This window comes from Octopus bimaculoides, chromosome 6, assembly GCF_046866305.1.
Source record: "Octopus bimaculoides isolate indiv1 chromosome 6, ASM4686630v1, whole genome shotgun sequence".
NCBI lineage: Eukaryota > Metazoa > Mollusca > Cephalopoda > Octopoda > Octopodidae > Octopus > Octopus bimaculoides.
This window is the reverse complement of record NC_142933.1, coordinates 26,513,561-26,535,742: the sequence shown is the minus strand read 5'-3', so window position 1 is coordinate 26,535,742 and position 22,182 is coordinate 26,513,561. Positions and strand designations below refer to the sequence as shown.

The window sequence follows — 22,182 nt, the reverse complement described above, 5'->3', positions numbered from 1 at the left end:
GAAATGAAGTGTTTTGCCAGGAAACACAATGCACTGCTCGATCTGAAAATTGAAACCTCAATCTTGTGATCATGACTGCAACACCCTAACTACTAGGTCATGCACCTTCATATATATATATATATATATATATATATATACAACATACAGTCTGTGATTTACTCAGAGACAAAATTCTTTTGTCGCCAGCAGTGGTAATAGCTTCCTAAATGTCTTCCACTCTATTCTTACTCTGGTTACTATGCTTTCAAACATTCTCCTCTACTGCTAATTAGGTTATCTGGATGATGAAAGCTATTGATTAGCTCTTTCTATGAATCCCTCTAACATTTGAAATAATTTATTTAATGGGTGCTCTTATCGCTGACTACTCCTGTTCATCTCCTAGATACAAAATTCTTCTTCCCTTTCAGCCTTCTTGTGATCCCATTGCATCTCTTGTGCATACTTAATTTACATTCAATACACTGGAATTTCTACCAATAATAACTGGTACACTTAGTTTTGTGAGTAAATGCCTAAGTGACAATCTAGGTAAGCTAGGGTTGTCAGAAAGAGAAATCAACCAACTAACTTGCATATATTTTTACTGTTCCACTTGCATACAACCTGTAAGTGGAACAGAAACAATATTTGACTTTTCTCAAGTTTAAAATATGACATTGCTTTTGTAATCTACATTCCAATGATCTTCGTTAAAAACCAGAGGGAGGATTTAGATAATTAAAAATCATATAACACTATAAATACCAGGCTGCTGGTATTTATAGAGTGTTAAACACTTTTAGTGTGTAAATTAGGAACTCTTTCATAGAGTAACTGTTGCATTTGTTGAGTATGTAAACAGTTTGGCTGCTTGTTTTTCTGGAGATTGTCAAAGTGATGTGAATACCTTTGATGAGAACCCAATAAGGTTTGAAAATCGATTAAGGTTGTTCATTTTTTTTTCTTTTCAGTCTGTGGAGAAATGGCTAAAATTTGCCCTGTTTATACCATATGTTACATATACAGAACATACATACATCATCATCATCATCATCATCATCGTTTAACGTCCGCTTTCCATGCTAGCATGGGTTGGACGATTTGACTGAGGACTGGTGAAACCGGATGGCAACACCAGGCTCCAATCTTATTTGGCAGAGTTTCTACAGCTGGATGCCCTTCCTAACGCATATTTAGGAATTTAATCTTTTAGCATTCAGATTATTCTGTCAAGTGTAATGTTTATTTATTCCTATTATTTTAAATTAATTTCACATTATCTTGTAGCTTTGAGATATCAATGATGTGGTTGTCTATTTTAAGAATGACATTCCAAGGTGGATGTGAAAGACCAGACCTGACCAGTTTAAACATTCAACCGGCAGAATATTTTGGATGGACATGGCCAGTTTAAACACTAAAATGTTAAATAATTAAAAACAGAAGGGAACACACAAACACACACACACACACAAATGGATGAAGCTTGGTGACAGGAAGCATGTGTTGTCAGCAAATATGACTCAATAAATTCCATCTGACTCATGCAAACGGAAAAATGAGCACTAAATGATGATGATGATGATGATGTGTGTGTGTGCATGTGCGTGTATGTGTGTGTGTTGCATGTGCGTGTATGTGTCTGTGTGCGTGTGTGTGTGTGTGTGTGTGTGTCTGTGTGTGTGTGTGTGTAATATTATCACCGTCATCATTATCATTTAATGTCTGTTTTCCATGCTGGCATGGGTTGAACAGCTTGACAGAAACTGGGAAGGCCAGGGGCCACACCAGGTTCCATATATATGTATATATATCATCATCATCATCATCATCGTTTAACGTCCGCTTTCCATGCTAGCATGGGCTGGATGATTTGACTGAGGACTGGTGAAACCGGTTGGCAACACCAGGCTCCAATCTAATTTGGCAGAGTTTCTACAGCTGGATGCCCTTCCTAACGCCAACCACTCAGAGAGTGTAGTGGGTGCTTTTACGTGTCACCCGCACGAGGGCCAGTCAGGCAGTACTGGCAACGGCCACGCTCAAAATGGTGTCTTTTATGTGCCACCCGCACAAGAGCCAGTCCAGGGGGCACTGGCAACGATCTCACTTGGCTTGCCGGGTCTTCTCACGCACAGCACATTTCCAAAGGTCTCGGTCATACATATATATATATATATATATATATGTATGTGTGTGTGTGTGTGTGTGTGTGTGTTTGTACAGGCATACACACATACATATATATATACAAGAATAGATGAAAGGTGTGTATGTGTGTGTGTGCATGTAGATGTGTGTGTAGTTTGAGATAGACCTAAAAAAATGGGATGATCATGGATGGGATGTCTTTGATCATAGGTCTGCACAACCAGGTCTGACTTGGGGTGCTAATCTACATCAATAACTATATAACAGAAAACAAAGGAGTGGGGCTGAAAAAATAGCATAATTGATATTTCTTTAAATTTCTGTCTAAAATGGTCACCAAATTCTACGAGGTGTGCACAACTGACCGCCCATCTATCTGCATTGCAGTACAGTTTGGTAAACTACTCTATATCAGATCAAAGCATGACTGCAGTAAGTAATAAAGATTGCTAAAAAAATAGAAATAAAAATCATTACAAATGCCTTATAAGTGATGTTTAATAAACAGGAACTCTGTAGAGGCTTATTGCATACACACACACATACACACACACACACACACACACAGATGCACACACACACCACACTCCCCATACACACACACACATATATACACGATGATGAATGATGATATATATATATATATATACATACACACATATACAAACACACACAATGCACATGTGCACATTCATGCACACACACATGTACACACACATGCACACACACAAAACACTAACAACACAAATGCACTCACACACATATATACACGTACATAAATAGGACTCTGTGTGTGTGTGCGTATTTGTGTTTGTGTATTTCTTGAAGATCAGGGTAGACACTTTGTGCCCTAAACTAAAATAAATCTTGAAAGGATCAAAATTCATGCAAACATAACTATTTGCTTGATAGAGAGTGGTAACAGGAATACCCAATTAACCATTTTGTTATTAACCAATCTGAAACTGCTTCTGGTTCCTGGTTCTACAACACAAATTTCCTCTTATAAAAAGATCTAAACCAAAACTATCCATCAGAATTTCATGTTAATCTATGTTCCAAACGGAGGCGCAATGGCCCAGTGGTTAGGGCAGCGGACACGCGGTCATAGGATTGCGGTTTCGATTCCCAGGCCAGGCATTGTGAGTGTTTATTGAGTGAAAACACCTAAAGCTCCACAAGGCTCCGGCAGGGGGATGGTGGCGAACCCTGTTGTACTCTTTCACCACAACTTTCTCTCACTCTTTCTTCCTATTTCTGTTTTGCCTGTAATTCAAAGGGTCAGCCTTGTCACACTGTGTCACGCTGAATATCCCCGAGAACTATGGTAACAAAAGGATTATATGTTGGGGTTAACAAAATCGCCTGAAATCTGTTGAAGACAATTCCCTAGTATGACTGCCATCCAAACAGCAGAAATAGGTGAAATAGTATTCCTCTCTCTCGTTATTGGAAGAAATTTCAGACAGTAAAAGCTTGAATAGACAACTTGGTAGATGACTAAACAATTAGCATGGGAGATAAGCCAACATAAAGGCACTTCAATGTGGTCGCTCCACCTGCAAGAAAGAACAGCTAAACCACTCTTGAATCACACATTACCATCTGAAGAAAGGAAGTTGATATTGGCTAATGTAGTCCTAGATACATTTTGTTTGCATAAAAGATAGGATGGTCATGGTGGGAATATACTTGATCCTAAGTTTACTATAGAAATATTGCAATCCATGTGTTTACATTTTCACGCACGTGTTAAGGAAAATAAGTCAAGGTAGAAAATGCTAAAATAATTTTATCATAAAAAGCATTTTAGTACTGGTTTCAGTCATTGAGACTTTTTCAACTCTAAGTATGGAAAACAATTAAATTTTGGAAAATTAAATGAAATGTTTTTTAAAAAAATATTTGCGTAGTATTCAAACACAAGGGGCATTTTCCTTGTTTCTACTTGTCTCTGTCTCTCAGAGAATATGTTAACCTTGTGAAGGGATGGTTGCATCTAAAGAAATACAGGTTCAATACCTAGTATTGTTGGGGAATGAAATTCCCGTAAAACAATAGGTATACTTTAAGCATATAGTTTATATCCAGTTAAAAGAAGAAAAGAAAATGGATATAAGTAAGTTAATTATTTATTATTAACAAATTGGTCGTCTTTGCTTCTTACAGCCAATTCAATTAATACTCAATAATCTAATTACATTGCTGAAATGAATTGATAGGTCCACATATAAGATCTTAAGGTACATCTTTTCTCTGATGAAATTAAGCTCATGTCACATAAATGCAAATTTAATGTACAAATTTGTAATTAAATTATTGAGTTTTAATTGAAGCAAAGATGACCAATTTGTTAATAATAATTAATTGCTAATTTTCTTATCTCCATTTTCTGTTCTTCTTTTAACTGTGTGTACATACAGGATGCTTTATCTCTATGAAGTATAGAAGCAGATGTGTTATGTAAGATCAATTTTGAGGATTTGATCAAAGACTTTGCAATTAGAAAAGTAGGAGAAAACTTTTCAAATATAAATAAAATGGAAGTATACAAAAATAAACATTATTTTCCATCTTACTGTTATTTTTGTTTCATTTTGAAAAATAAAAAATTATTTCATGGTTTTTTATTATTTAGATTTTGAATTACATATATATGGGAGCACCAAAACCTTTCGAGTGCTCAGGGCCTCTATGGATCCCTAACCAGGATGTTGCTGTTCTTTAAGGTGGCAAGCTGGCAGAATCATTAGCACAGTGGACAAAATACTTAGCAGTATTTCACATGTCACTACGTTTTGAGTTCAAATTCCACCGAGGTCAACTTTGCCTTTCATCCTTTTGGGGGTTGATAAATTAAATACCAGTCAAGTACTGTGGTCAATGTAATCGACTAGTCCCCTCACCCCCAAAATGTCAGGCCTGCCTTTAGTAGAAAGGATCTTATCTCTATTCTTTAAATACTTCCATGGTCACTGCTCTGTCAACTTCCTTCTTTTGTTCCTCCTCTTAATCAAGTGATTCACCTTTCTAATAATTCTTATCTTTTAACTGAGGTTGTTCCCTCTTGTAAGTAGAGTTTCGATTCTAGCAATTTCTGTCCTCAAACATTTCTCTTATCAACTTCTCTTTGTGTTTTCTTGATAAATCTATTCTTAATCTTTAAACCATGTGCTGATCAATTTATGATCTTTAAGATAGTCTTTCATTAAGTTTTTTTCCTTTCCTTTTAAAACTTCCAATGACTAAGATGGTTACTAGCAGTTTGCTTTATTACTGGTTGTTTGTCACCTTCTTGGGAATAACTTCCATTAAAAAAATGGCGGTAGTGATGACCTAATTAGTAATGTCTGCAGTGATAGGTTAATTAGTAATGTCAATAATAATTGCTTAAATAGCAATATCTGAAGTGATGGTCTGATTAGCAAAATCTGAAGTGATGGTCTAATTAGCAATAAATTCAATGACAGTTTAATTGTCAGTGTGTGTAATGGTTAATTTGACAATATCAATAGTGATGCTTTAATAAGTCATCAACAGTGAGTGATCAATTAGCAATGTCTGTAGTGAAGGTTTAATTATCAACATCAGTACTGATGGCTTTATTACAAACTCACTTAAAAGCCACACTCCATGTGGACTTTTATTCTAGCTCCTGCGGAGGGCTAATTGGGTCTGTGGCCCCAAACTAAAGTGAGCTAAATAGCATGACTATAATACGTCTATAATGATTATATATGCCCAGGTGGTGTTTGATCAGAGGTTAAGGACAGATTAAAATTCATTCTGGATTGCAATCATTCTATTGTTCCAGTCCCAAGTTGAATCCCAACTGTTGAGCAATTTGTCCAAAGGTTCTTATCCCAACGTGTAATTAACAAAGCTTCCCCCTTGATCCCTGATGTCATCTGACAAACACCAATCAAGATGGCATGAATCAGCCAAGCTTTACCTGCTAGAAATAGCAACCCAAATGCTTTAAAATCAGATCCCAATGCTGAATGTTCAAGAACCAAATGAAGGGCAGATTTTCAATCTTAGGATCATCCTGATTCCATAAAGGTATAATATGTCATGTTGAGCAAATGAAGACTGCAATACAGGGGTCCAAGACGGATAGACAGAATTTCGCTTTTATTATTATAGATGTCAAGTGTAGTTAAATTAGCAATGAGTATAGTAATGTTTTAATTAAGAATGTTTGTGTTAGTCTAGTGAGTAGTTGATTAGTAATATTTGTATTGTTGATTTAATTAGCATTGTCAGTTATGATTGTTTAATTAGAAATGTCAGTGATGATGATTTAGTTAGCAATGTCTGTAGTGATGGTTTAATTAGCAATGTCAGAATTGATGGTTCAATTGACAAATCCTGGAGGGATCATTTCATGAGCATCAAGGATTTTGTTAGCAATGTCAGAAGTGATGGTTTAAGTATCAATATCTGTGATGATTTAATTACCAATGTCTATGATGGTTCAATTACAAATGATGATTTAATTACAGATGTCTGTGATGTCAATATTAAGTTGCAATGTCAACAGTAAGAGTTTAATTAGCAATGTCAGAAGTGATGACTTAATAAATAATGCTTCTAACAAGAGTTTAATTAGTTTATAATTAGCAAAGTCTGTAATGTAGTGATGCTTCAATTAGCAATGTCTATAGTAATTAGCAACGTCACTATTGTTGTTTTAGTTAACAACATCAGTAGGGATTGCTTAATTAATAATGTTAGTAATGATGGTTTAATTTGCAGTTTCTGTTATTGTCTAAATAGGTATGAGTGCTGTGATTTTACTAGTATGGCCAAAGTGATAGTTTAATTAGCAACATCTCTTGTGAAGGTGTAATTAGCAAAGTCTGTAATTCAGGTCAAATTAATATATGTTCTAATGATTTAATTAGCAATGTTAGTAGTGATGGTTTAATTATCAATGTAAGTAGAGATGATTTATGTGTCAGTATCTGCATTGATGATTTAATTAGCAAAGTCAGTTGTGATGGATCAATTAGTAATATCTGCAGTAATGATTTAATTGGCAATGCCTGTAGAGATAGTTTAATTAGCTTTTCCTGAGATGGCTTAATTAGCAACACCTGTAGTGAAGCAATACCACCATTAGCATTAAGGCTGCGAGCTGGCAGAAATGTTAGCACGCTGGGCGCAATGCTTAGCGGTATTTCGTCTGTCTTTACGTTCTGAGTTCAAATTCCGCCAAGGTCAACTTTGCCTTTCATCCTTTCAGGGTTGATAAATTAAGTACCAGTTGTGTACTGGGGCTGATCTAATCAACTGCCCTCCCCCACCTCCCCCAAAAGTTTGGGCCTTGTGCCTAGAGTAGAAAAGAATATTACCATTAGCATTGTCTACAGTGATGGTTTGATATGAAATGTTTGTGATGGTTAAATCAGCAATGTCACAAGTGATGTTTTAGTTAACATGTCAGTAGTAAGTGTTTAATTAGCAATATTTGTAGTGATGGTTTGATTGGTATTGTCTGTAGCAATGGGTTAATTTGCTATGTTTACAATAGTGGTTTAATTAGTAATGTCAGTAAGGCTTGTTTAATTATCAAAGTCTGTAGTGATGATTTGATTGGCAATTCCTTGGAATGTATAATAAGATGTTATTTAGCCCCCACCCACTCCACCCCAGATCAGCCCTGATCAAGCAGATCTATGATTAAAAGGCTTATTTTCAAGCACTGTGTATCTGGGACTTCATTATCTAATTTACCCTTTTAAGATCTGAGAGAGATTCCACTGTAAGATCTAGCTAGTCTAATGACCACATAAAGGCTTATGAGGGAGCCTCTATATGGTCATTAGACTTGCTAGAACTTACAGTGAAATCTCCCTCACATAACAGCTCCTTCATAAAGCCAGTAGAGGCTCATTAGCTAATTAGTTTGATAATGGCTCCATTGTTACCTCATTTGCAACTCCCGCATTGGTTCAATAAAGGTTCCCTCGTTAGCTCAGTAGAGACTCATCCAATAGTTCAGCAGAGGCTCTCTAATCATCTTATAGAATGTCCCTTATATAGTTAACTTATATAGCCTCCCTCACCAGCTCTGTAGAGCCTCTCTCATTAGTTCATATAAGATATTATAGATGCATTGTCCAGAATTACACAACCGAAGGTTTAATATGGCTGTCCTCATACCAAGAGGGCTGCACTTAACACTGATTGTGGGTTTATTCTATGAATATGGTTTAGTAGCCTAAATTACCAAATGATACACTTTCTTATATCATCATCATCAGCATCGCCTTCCTGGCACGTAAAATACACCATTTTGAGCGTGGCCGTTGCCAGTACCGCCTGACTGGCCCTCATGCCGGTGGTACGTAAAAGCACCCACTACATTCTCGAAGTGGTTGGCATTAGGAAGAGCATCCAGCTGTAGAATCCCTGCCAGATCAGATTGGAGCCTGGTGCAGCTATCTGGTTTCACCAGTCCTCAGTCAAATCGTCCAACCCATGCTAGCATGGAAAGCGGACGTTAAACGATGATGATGATGATGATGTTTAAAACAGTTTTGCAAGATTTTATACACAAACATGTATCAGAAAAAGGAAAGCCAATAGTCTGAAAAATACTTTTAGCAATGCAAACCAGAAGTTCTGGTGCATGCATCTTTCTTAGATACCATCACCATCATCATCATCATCATCATCATCAGCATCATCGTCATCGTCGTCATCATCATCATCATCATCACCATCACTAAAACTAAAGGCCTCAACAAACCTCACCATTTCACTCACCAGTTACACCATTACATGTGCTGTATCATTCACACCAGGGCACTATTACCACCATTATTGGCACCACAACACCTATCACCACCACTACCACCACCATTTCTGATTTTACTATTACCATCACTATACCTCTACTATCACTTTTGCAGCAAGTATCAATTCCACCTCAAACTGATAACACCACCACCACCACCACCACCACCACCACTGCTACCACCGTCCCTGCCGTCCCCAACCCATACACTCATATATATTTCTCATCTAAAACTGTCTGTAAAGATTGAAGTTGGCAAATCTTGTCTAATCTATTCATTACACATGTTGAATGACTAACACCATGACACATTGATGATGGTGATGGTGATGGTGATGATGGTTAACAGTGGGGGGCAGTGGTGTTGTTGTTATTGTTGTTGTTGGTGGTGGTGCTGGTGGTAGAGGTGGTGGTCATGGTAATGGTGTGAGTGATAGTGGTGGTGGTAACAACAATGGTAGTAGTGGTAGTAGTATCTGTAGTGGCTGTCTTTACTTTTCCCCACTTCTTGCAATAAAATACCACACTGCTACACTACCACCACCACTGTCACATTGACTACCACAAAGCCCCACCATCTGCGCAATCCACATTGCTTCATCTACTATTACTATCAATACTCCCTACATCTACATTACCTTGCCATAACATTTACACCCAACTTCCATACACAGATGACAGTACACTGTACACTGACACTCCCCACCACGCACCCACTATTCATGGACACAACTACACAACTACACCTAGATACCAGGTTCCACAATGACAGACTTAAAGTAGCCCCTATCACAAGTATTCTGTCCCCATTTTTACCAGCAACAGCAAAGAACATGAAAAAGCAACCTGACCCTTACACTCAACAACATAAACATACCACACACACACACACACAACACACACACACACAACACACACATGCAACACACACACACACACATACACACACACATGCAACATACACACACTACACACACACACACATGCAACACACACGCAACACACACACACACAACACACAGAAAGAGATAGAAAAAAGCTGTTGTATTCAACTTTTTTATAATATTTATGGCCCAGATAGAAGACATAGCAAAAGGAAATAAACTGTAATGACCTTCAAACATATTTAGATAATTACAGGTGAGTGGCTGTGTGGTAAGTAGCTTGCTTACCAGCCACATGGTTCTGGGTTCAGTCCCACTGCGTGGCACCTTGGGCAAGTGTCTTCTACTATAGCCTTGGGCCGACCAAAGCCTTGTGAGTGGATTTGGTAGACGGAAACTGAAAAAAGCCCGTCGTATATATGTATATATATATATATATATATATATATATATATATATATATATATATATATATGTATGTGTGTTTGTGTGTTTGTGTTTGTCCCCCTACCATCGCTTGACAACCGATGCTGGTGTGTGTACGTCCCCCGTAACTTAGCAGTCCGGCAAAAAGAGACCGATAGAATAAGTACTAGGCTTACAAAGAATAAGTCCTGGGGTCGATTTGCTCGACTAAAGGCGATGTTCCAGCATGGCCCCAGTCAAATGACTGAAACAAGTAACAGAGTAAAAGAGAGAGAGTACCACATTTGGCCAACAGAAAGTAAAACTAACATTAGTGTGCAAATAATACATTAGAGCCATCATGGATTGTGCCAACCTTGCCTGGGCCCTTGGTCTCTGCACAACAAATCCCTTAAACTATGAAGAACACCTAACAGCCCTCCTACACACCATAATAGGTTGTACATTGACTACCTACACAATGAAACGGAAATGTTAGAAATGAAAGACTACCTGGACAGGCAAAGGGTACAATATTTTGCTACAGCAAACATCACCCATCACACTCGTTACAAGAAAAACTCTACCAAATACCCAAACACATGTACAGAAGTACAATGACAACACTATAAAAAAAAATACCTCTTCCATTCAGCCGAGATAAACATAAATAACATGTACACACTGAAATAGCTGCAACATTAATAGCCTCAATGTTCCCAAACACTATGTTGGGATGCATAACCGCCATTAATAAGTGGAGAAGAACAGTATCTGTTACAGTGACCAATTCCACCTTGACTACCTCCGCTATGGCTACCATTGAAATCTACTGGCACATAGATGAGCCAATGAAAAATCTGAGCTAATGAAGAACAGCTATGAGGTCCCTTGAGCTGTTAGAAATAACAACCAAATTTCTAGTGTTGTTATGTGAAGTGTGTATGTGTGTGTGTGTGGTATACAGACTATACAGGGTAGCCACAGACTACACAGTGTGTATTTGCTATATTTGATGGTATGTAATGTTTAAGGAAAGGGGCAACCAATTTGGCTATCACACAGAGTAGTCAAAACCTAAACAAATTTCCCTCAAATAGCACTTGACTATATTTAAAAAAAGGAAGGACAGTAGTCATCGCTGGAACATTTTGATCGTAGGTCTGTTTGATCAGAGCCAAGCTGAGGTTAGAGGTCGTACAGCTGTAAAAACTATCTTTCTGCTACCACTACTTTAACTACCATTATATCCACACCTTAGGAACTAACATCATGCCACCTCAGTCACTGCCACCATGACCACTATGCTAAGATTATGCAGGCCACTGCTTTAACATATTTATCATCAATACTGCAGTTATCTCCTCACAACTTCTATGTTTGTTACATTTATCGTCTCCCAAACATACACACATTCTGATGGAAGGTGAATTATTTTATTTTTGTTTATAATACAGCACAGGTTGGCAATGGGTGGACCATAGTTCACAAGCAGACCACTGAAATGTTACAGTGGGCCTTGGACCTTTCCTAAAACCTTTTCAAATTAAAGGTATTTGTGGACCATTGAACAGCTAATGGTTTTTAGATAACCCTTTGTGTTATAATTCATTCAATATTTGCTAACATTGATGGAAATGATGGGTTGGGATATGCAGGGATATTTTTATATGTATGATATGATATAATATGTATATGGGTCTTTCAGATGGCAAGCTGGCAGAATCATTAACATCCTGGGCAAAATGCTTAGCGGAGTTTTGTCCATCTTTGTGTTCTGAGTTCAAATTTCACTGGGGTTGACTTTACCTTTCATCCTTTTGGTGTTGATAAAATAAGTCCTAGTTGAGCACTAATCAACCATCCCCCTTTCCCCAAACAGCTGGCCTTGTGTCAAAATTTGAGACTAATATACATAGGTGCAGGAGTGACTCTGTGGTAAGGAGCTTGCTTCCCAACTACATAATTCTGGGTTCAGTCCCACTGTGCGGCACCTTGGGTAAGTGTCTGTTACTATAGCCATGGGCTGACCAAAACCTTGTGAGTGTTTTTGGTAGACAGAAACTGAGAGAAGGCCATCGTATATATATATAATACAAATAATAAATGAGTATATGCATATATACGTACATGTATGTACATACCTACATCTACCTGTATATATAGATGCATATCTGGGTACAGGACGTTGCAAACAAAATGTAGACAAATGATAAACAGAGTACAGAAAACACACAGGCCACATAGAGAACATTTCCTTCATCAGCTGCCTCCATTCTAACACTGACGTTTCAAAGAGTTATATATACATATATATATATATAATATGTCTTTTTTCTACATTTTCGTGCAGCTGAAGATTGCTCTTCATATTGCATTTAAGGTAATGCTCACATTACTTAAATAAATTGAAGTAGCATGAAACGTGCGTACTGCAATCACTTTTGAAATCCGTGTTGCTTATTGTTTGATTTTTAATCACCCATCCTTTTGGGATGCGATATTCGGGTGCCTTCGCATAAGTACCATATTCAAACCTTGAGTATATATATATATATATATATATATATATATATATATATATATTGATAGATAAATAGATAGATAGTGAGAGAGAGAAAGAGAGAGAGAGAGAGAGAATGAAAGAGAGAAAGAGAGAGAATTAGTCAACCAGAACATTTTAGTTTTGAGCAATTAAATTATATTTTGTTTGTTTGTTTGTTCTTAATGTAGTTAGAGGAGAGGGGGGGTATTTTATTTTCATTAGAAAAAATTTCTTTTTCATAAACTTTCTTTCACCTTCCTTTCTCTCTGACATCCATCGGTATTATGAATAATTGAAACAGATAATTGAAACAGATTAAATCATTGTCATACTCCCCCTCCTCCTCTTCCTTATTATCTTTATGTTTGTTAATGTCGTCATGAGCATAAATCATCATCATCATCATCATCATCAACAACAACAACATCATTATCTGTGTTGTCACTATCCATTTCGTAATAATTGAGATGACGTTGATGATAATTATTATGATGATTAGTACTACTACTACTACCAACAACAACAACTACCACCATCTACCACCACCATCACATCCATCTCCACCACCACCACCAACACCACCACCACCATAGTCACCCTCCACTACCACTATTATCTCCACCATTACCACTCATCACAACCATCATCACCATCATCATCCACCTCTACAACCACCTCAACCACCACCATCACCCACCACTACATCTACTGCCTTCACCATTGTCACTCATCCCCACCGTTATCACTCACCACCACTACTACTGTTGTCACCATCACCACCACCATCACCACCAACCACCACCACCATCACCACCCTTATTTTCTTCTGGTACATATTTTATCAGCCCCTGAAAATACGAAAGCAAAGTCAACCACAGCAGAATGTAAAGCCAGATGAAATGCCATTAAGCATTTTGTCTGAAGTTCTAATGAATCTGCCTTCATTAATGATTCTTGATATAGGCAAACGTTCAGAAATTCTGAGGGAAGTGGGTGTTATTATTTACATTATTTACATTTGACGGATATTTGTCCTCGTCTTGTTTATTGTTAACACGTTTCGGCTGATATACCCTCCAGCCTACATCAGGCGTCTTGGGGAAATTTCGAACCTGGGTTCTCATTCCCAAGCTATTTTTCGATGTTATTGTTATTATTATTATTATAATAATAATAATTATTATTAATACTATTATTATTATTAACATTGTTATTATTATTATTCAGGTCACTGCCTGGAATTGAACTCAGAATCTTGGGGTTAGTAGCCCGCGCTCTTAACCACCATGCCATATGCCTGTGGTGTAGTGGTTAAGAGTGCAGGCTACTAACCACGAGATTCTGAGTTCAATTCCAGGCAGTGACATGAACAATAATAATAATGATAATAATAATAATAATAATAATATTGAAAAATACCTTAGGAATGAGAACCCAGGTTCGAAATTTCCCCAAGACACCTGATGAAGGCTGGAAGGTTTATTAGCCGAAACGTGTTAACAACAAACAAGATGAGGACAAATTTCTGTCAAACATAAATAATGTAAATAATTCCTCGTCTCTTAAATATAGAACTGAAGTGGGTGTTAGTTCATACTGTTGCTCCCAGTTTTTGCTTGGTACCTATTTTATTGACCCTGAAAGCCTTCAGTGCTTGTAAATGCAGTCAGAAAGTACAGATTTGGACAGTGGAAGATGGTGGGGCAATCAAACCAATATCAGCATATTGCTGATGCTTTATTGTTCCCAAAAGCATAAAAGGCAAAGTTGATCCCAGACAGAATTTGAACTCAGAATGTAATGAGATATAGCTAAATACCTTAATGCATAATGCCTGATGCTCAGCCAATCCTGCAACTCCACCTGAACCAACTTCAATTCCCTTCTAGTAATTAATAATTTTGTAGCAGATAGCTTTCTTGGGTTTGAACACACATGCTTGCACACACACGCCTCCATTAGTGGTTCTCTGTCAGTTCTGATGAGGAATATTAAATTGTTTAATGAACTGAATTACCTGCTCATTGAATTAATGGTTTTGCGATTGAATATTCCACATGCACAGGAACCCTTAATGAAATTCTCGAGCAGAATTAGTATGACACAGCGTGATGAAGTTGTTATTTTAAATTACAAGTGGAATTCATCTGATAGGCTTCTGCACCGAATTTTACTCACAAGATATGGATCAACCTAAGGCTAAAGAAAAAGTGGGGGAAAAAATTTACCCAGATGACATACAATGAGATTGAACCGAAGACCTCATGGCTGCGAAGCAAAGTTCTCAATCATTTACACAGATGTGAATGCACATACGTACACACACACATGCATGCATGCATGCATGTATATGTACGTATGTGTATGTATGTTATCATTTTCCAGTTTTATTTCAAGATTTCTTATCAATAGAGAAAGAGGTGGTTTCTAACCTAGATCCAAGGCTCCTTCATAGAAATTTCAACATCAACAGGGTATTTGTGTATGCATGTGTGCAGTATTTGTAATCAGTGCATGTTCATACGAGTAGGTTTTCTTTTATGTATGTATTCTCATGCATATAGTTGCATGTCTAGACATGCACATATATACTTAAATGGTAGACTTCTGGAAAGTTTTACAAATTTTTACAGTTTCAGTGATGGCTTGGATTTGTAATCTTTTCTTTGGATCAGCTTTTCCCTTTCTGGTTTTGAGAAACCTGATTTCTCAAGATTGGTATTTGGGTAGAGTGTTACATATCCTAGTGCCCCATTAATTACAAGTATAAACCTGAACTTGAATTCAGATAATGTATGTATGTATGTATGTATATTTGCGAGTGTATAATAATAATGAACTTAATGTATATAGAGCTCAGGTGTACTTTACAAATTATAATTGAACCTTGGGTCTTATGAAAAACTTTCTCTGTCATTTGTAGGTCTCTTGAAGATTATATATTCCAATTCTTGATGACGAAAATGTTGCTTATATATAAATTATACGCGCACATATCTATGTGAAAAGGTTATTTTAAATTAAAATCACAATTTAAAGTAAATCGCACTTTTGTATCAGTAATGGTGTTCCATAGTTACAATTATGCTGTCTTGTCAGAAGATTCGGCTTAACGCAGACTGCTCCGATTTTAGTGTTCGTGCGACGCTTTAGACCGCATCACACATATGGGTGTTTACATAGCAAGCGAAAAGGATTTTTTTTCTTATATATCCTGACAGATAAAGATTTTACCAATAATCAAGTTCCGACGTTAATATTAGAGTTTTATAACTTTAGGAAAGCGTCTGAAAATTGCAATTTGTTTTCGAGAAAAATTTATATCAAAGAAATTGTTTTCTTTTAACCTTCTGCTAGTAATCAGTTTCACGCGTAGTAATATAGAGGTCTGTAAATAGTTCGCAGTCTGATTTTTCCCGCATTTCTTCAAATATGTTTAGGTTGACATATCTTCGTTAATTACGGAAATATTCATTGGTAGAGGCTTCTTAACAAACAGGTTAGTCTCTGATGTTTTATACTGTAATTAAATTTATAACTATTACAGAAAAGACTTTAGGAGAATGTAAGCTCTTTGCTTATTTTACTGTGTTTTAAAACTTTTATCGTGTTGTGTTGATGTTTTGTCCCAGGTTAACCCTGTACCAACGTTTCCATTGTGACCGTTTCTTCTTAATTACATATATTATTTAGAATTACACTGGTCTACGTTCGCTTCCTTCATTAAAAAAATACAACAAACACTGATGGAAAAAACAACTACAGATATTGAGGGAAATTTAGTTGCTGTTTCGTACGCTTTGAACGAATGAAATTGATATTGTAATGATTCTCTTGTTATGTGTAAATGTATATAATATGCGTTATTGTTTAACTTCAAGCCAGCCGTTATCATCTCATTCCACTCAAAATACAGTAAAACTATGCAAATAATCTAAAACGTGTTTCCTTTTTTTAAAAGACGGTGGGTAACGGGTTTTATGAGGTGATTTGGCTGCTATTTCTAGCATTTCAAATGTGCTTTGATTTATAGTCAGATAAATTTGACAAACTTATCACTCTTTGTGTAGTGAGGAACGTTACTGCTGGTTTGAGTTGATTCTTTGGCTACTGAGTAGCCGGAGCTATCTGTCTGTCTGTCTATCTCACCATCTCTCTCTCTATATATATCTATCTATCTATCACTCGTTCACCTGTTTGTGTCCGTAGAATTTATCAAATTAGAAAACGCAAATTTAATATAAAAATATATTTTCTGAAATTGCAAATTATTTAAAATATAAAAATATAATTTTCAACAGAGAGAATTTTTCAAAATAGAAAACAAATGAAGTTTGAAGTTTAAAAATAATAGGATCGACCACTCACGACTAGCTAGCGCGGACGCGCGACTGCGCGTTCGGGACCACTCTGCTTTAGTAGTACCCTTATACTCTGTGTGTTTTCAAACGCATGGATATAAGTGTCAAATTTGTTCCAATAACTTTCGAGTGATAGATAGATAGATAGAGAGAGAGAGAGAGAGACAGACACAGACAGATAGCTCGCTCTGGCCAGTCATGGTATTAGCTGTCAGTAGCCAAAGAATCAACTCAAACCAGCAGTAACGTTCCTTGTCAGATTTTTCTACTTTCACTTCTGACAGCTAATACCATGACAGTGCCTAGTTATTTAGTTGTCCTGGTCAAGTGGCGTTGTCTGGTTTGTGTCGAACGCAATGATTTTTTATTTAGAATATGACCTATTTGAGGTGAGTAAACATTATTCAGCCATGCTAAAGAAAACCCAATAAAAGTGAAGGTAACAACATACATTCCTTAAAGTAAAATATAACAAAATTACGTTTCAGATTGGTTGACTCGCCAAAGTATCAATCAATTAAATAATATTGGAAATATGTAATGTAGTGAGTGGAAAGATAGTGTGATATTTAGCGGACATAGTAACAACTCTGGACTTACAAGACTTCATCAAGAAAGCATTGACATTCACATGTTTCTAGATCAGGGATCGCCAAACTTCGACCATCGACCCCTTTTGGCCACTTCACCTTCCTTATCGAGCCCCTTTAGTCACTTCTTCCGCATCGACCTACCTTAAGTTATGGTACGGTAGAGTAATACCCTACCGTACCACAACTTAAATGCGTACCGGGTACTGATACTGGCAATTAAAATGTTAGCTAAAATATACTTGTACGACAAATTAAATTCTATTGAAGATGACACACTTTTTACATTTAAAACTTCGTGTACGGGTATACAGTATTAAACTTTTAGTTTTTATGAAATTGTTTTCACGGTTAGAAAATGTGAAAAACATCATATTGCCAGAATATCTTTTATTGAAATTGACAACATCAATGTGAGGGGTGAGCATGGCGCTAAGTATTTCTAGCAGTTCATCTGGGTGAGTTGGTCTTTCGCACGCCGACCCCTATTCGACCCCTTGGCTATCATCGACCACCTGTAATTCCTCGCCGACCCGTAGGGGGTACCTCGGGTGCCCTTTGGCGACCCCCTGATCTAGATCTATGGAGATAGAGAAATAATTATTTCTATACTAAAATATACATACACTGGCGAAGCAAAACAATTTAAAGCTTGAGGGAAATAACTTAAGAATATCACCCACTTGAAAGATAAATTATTAAAGTATATATGCTATAATCTTGTCCAGTCTGGAGTTGCAGTGGTTGATTTTTATGCATCTTCTATATATAATTGTTATTCTTTAGCCCAGATCAATCTTGATCGAATAGACCTATGATTAAAATCATCCCAGCAATGACCTTCTCTTCTTTTTTGCATATCTAACATTTCTTCACATTCTTTCCTTTTCTGGATGTGATTTGAGGGAAATTTGGCTGTTATTTCTAGCAGTCCATATGTGATTGAAGGGTTTCGTAGTGAGTACACTAGAACTTTGGCAGTAACACAACAGCGTTGATTCTCCAAGATGTAATGAAATAGTAAATATATGAGGGTGTAATAGAGGTTGTTGAAGTGTGTTGTTGTTGTTTGTCCCAAATCAACCTTGATGGAGCAAAACCTATTTTCAAAATAACTCCATCTGTAACAATCCGTCGTATTTTCAGGCGAAATATACCTAGGTACATCACACAGTGTGTCCTTCTTTTAAATAGTGTAAGCTGGAGATTTGGCTGCTGTTTCCAACTGCTTGAGCTCATCATTAGTGGTGGGAAGTGTAACTGGTAGGTTACTTAAAAGCTGGATCAAATTGTGACCGTGAAATTTGATCCTTATGTCTCCTGTCATTTATGTTTTTATTTCATAACCTGTGTGTGTATTGGGGTGGTGAGTATACAGTCCATATATGTTTATCTCCATGCTTGTGTCATTGTCTCCTTCTGCTTAACATCTGCTGGTACTCTGGTCATTGATAATGGAATGAGATATGTGATACACCTGTCATCATGCTCAGTCAGTGTAAGTGCATACTCTTTTACTTGTTTCAGTTATTTGACTGCGGCCATGCTGGAGCACCGCCTTTAGTCGAGCAAATCGACTCCAGGACTTATTCTTTGTAAGCCTAGTACTTATTCTATCAGTCTCTTTTTGCCGAACCGCTAAGTTACGGGGACGTAAACACACCAGCACCGGTTGTCAAGCGATGGTTGGGGTGGGGGACAAACACAGACACACAAACACACATATATATATATATATATATATATATATATATATATATATACATATATAAGACGGGCTTCTTTCAGTTTCCATCTACCAAATCCACTCACAAGGCTTTGGTTGGCCCGAAGCTATATTGGAAGACACTTGCCCAAGGTGCCACGCAGTGGGACTGAACCCGGAACCATGTGGTTGGTAAGCAAGCTACTTACCACACGCCTTATGTTCCCTTAACAGTCCAGTAAAATAGAAACTGATAAAATAAATACCAGATATAAAATAAGTCTTAGGGTGCAGTTTGATAAACTAAATCCAAGGCACTGTCCAGCATAGTGACAGTCCAAAGACTAAAATAAAAGAATACCACTTGGTAACCAGTTACTTAGCTCATATTCAGCATTTTCTGTAAGTTAATGTTGTCCAAACTTTAGGGCCATACCATCTACCTCACATTGTTAGTTCAGTCACTACCCATATTTCAGTGCTATAACATCACACAGACTACTGACCATACAGCATACATCTCTTAGTATATATTATTAAAAAAGAAGATAAAGATCCGGATCTTGTTCAAAACGGGGGCACCAGTATTTTCTTAACGAAACACTTTGAAACTTGGGACACTGGTAGAATGTGTCATATAAAACATCTTTTTCTCTTAGTCTTCTTAACAAAAAAACATACATCGCAAGTTATTTCATGTTAAAGTTGTCGTATTTCTGTAATTTCAACCAATGACTGACGTCCATTCAGCCGAATACATTAAGTGCTGACTACGTAAACAAACGATTCTGGCGGTGGTAAAATTATTATTTCCTTGTCAAAAAATGGCTGAAGCATATTGGCAGTAGGGTTAGGGTTAGGGTTAGGCAGTAGGTAATAAACCTTTCATACAGTTCAGGCAGATGTTAACGAAATAAACACGCGTGAAAGAAAATGAAAAAAGCAAATGTTGTACACATACAGTTCAGGCAGATGTTAACGAAATTATAAATGGAGATTAAATACGCTTTACACCGCTTAAACTGCCAAAGGAGTAAGTGTAAACAGCTGAATACTTGTCAGTGATTGGTTGAAATTATCGAAATAAGACAATTTTTTACATGAAATAAATTCGAATACAAAAATTTTTTTCTGTTCTATAACACAAAATAGATAAGTATACGAAGTTTGAAAGTCTTTCGGTACCAAAAACACTACATAAAACATTAATGAAAACTGGTGCCCCCGTTTTGAACAAGATCCAAAGATCCTTCCCTGATCATAGGGCTGGCTTCCATCATGAATAAACGTTTCTGCCCTGGATGGGATGCCAGTCCATTGCAGGAAATACTCATTTTTGTCAGCTAAGTGGACTGGAACAACATGAAATGAAGTGTTTTGCTTAAGAATATAACGCATTGCCTTGTCCAGGAATCGAAACCACAGTGTTATGATCATGAGTCCAACACCTAAACCTCTAAGCCATGCACCTCCACAATATATACTATTATTAGAGAAAACAGAAAAAATCTTTCAGTTTGCTTTATAGTGGAAAATTAGGAAAAAAAAAAAATCTTTATGTTCGTTATTTAAAGGTTTATTTATTTATTTCTGATATTACCATCATGACTGGTACCACCAGTAGCTTTGTTAGCATCAAGAGCAGCTGAGCAAAAAATCTCTATTGATTTGCTTCAAACGAACATTCTTCAATTTGAAATGCACATGCATACATTAATGTGCATAAGAAACAGTTTATAGTTTTCTTGCTTTCTTGAATTTTTTAAACTCCTACATCTATGAATCGTTCTACTCTTTGTTACTTAACATTTAGTAGTGTAGTATTAGTAGTATTGGTGGTGGTAAATTCTTAGTAAATCAATTGCCTGCCTGTACATATGCATGTGTGTGTGCATGAAGATATGCAAATAATGATGATTAGACATATGCATTGTTATCAACTTTAGGAATTTCCTTTTGCTTTACTTGACAACGCTGTCAGCTGTTTGTACGATAAACTCACAAAGTGTGACACAGAGGTTTCTTGGACATTAAAAAATGTGTGTTGTGTTTGAGCTTATAAATTACATACATTAAATTTGGTGGAAAGCTGTTTTAACACCACCAGGTCAGCTGTAATTGAGGAAACCTATACTCAAAGGAATTCAAGTCATGACCATTCAATTTCTCTCTTTTGCAACTTCATTGTTCCATATGTCCTTTCCATTTATAGATAAGGAAGATTTGGTTGTTTTTTTTTAGCAGGATGTTGCGGCTAGATTGTTATCTAGTGTATGGTGAATGTATAGAAAAGTAGAGCACCAGACTAAATGCATTTCAGTACTTAGTTTTGTTCTAGTTTTGAAGATTGTTTGGGGTTGACAATATTTATGTGTGCATATTAGGACCGCTTAATTACAAAGTTATAATAACCTCAAATTAAAATATCAGTTAACATAATATGCACCATCATAGATTTTTTTTTTTATACTTAGCTTTCTCTACCGACACGGGAATGATGGTTCATTACAATCAGAGTGCATTGAGTGCATTTTATCGGTGTATGAACACTAATGAGATTGTTATGTCCTTGGCTAGAGTAAAAGGTTTTCTGCATCCTGTGTTGTCTTCAGTCAATGAGTATACTGGGTGTATTTTATTATGGCACCAACATTAGTGTGCTTGCTTTGTCCTCTACAAAAGGTGGTCCTCATCACTGTGTGTTGTGTCCAAATGGGATTACAGATATGATAGAGTGGGTATGGCAGAAGG

The 22,182-nt window shown here is 36.7% G+C and overlaps 1 protein-coding gene across 6 annotated transcripts in view; it reads left to right on the top strand.

Moving 5' to 3' along the window:
- LOC106873673 (leucine-rich repeat protein 1) overlaps positions 1-22,182 on the top strand; it is an 81,879-nt gene that overhangs the window by 24,677 nt on the left and 35,020 nt on the right. The window contains exon 1 of one of the 6 annotated variants that reach the window (XM_014921129.3): positions 15,890-16,274. The exons of 2 other annotated variants lie outside the window; for them this stretch is intronic. Coding sequence is in view for 1 of the 4 variants with exons in the window: in XM_014921128.3 (XP_014776614.1) it covers positions 17,493-17,525 (33 nt within the window). In the remaining 3 variants the exon portion in view is untranslated. Of the gene's footprint in view, positions 1-15,889; positions 16,275-17,363; positions 17,526-19,203; positions 19,225-22,182 lie in introns of those variants that run through there. 3 more of the 6 variants (XM_052968970.2, XM_014921128.3, XM_089353627.1) reach the window with 3 other exon arrangements.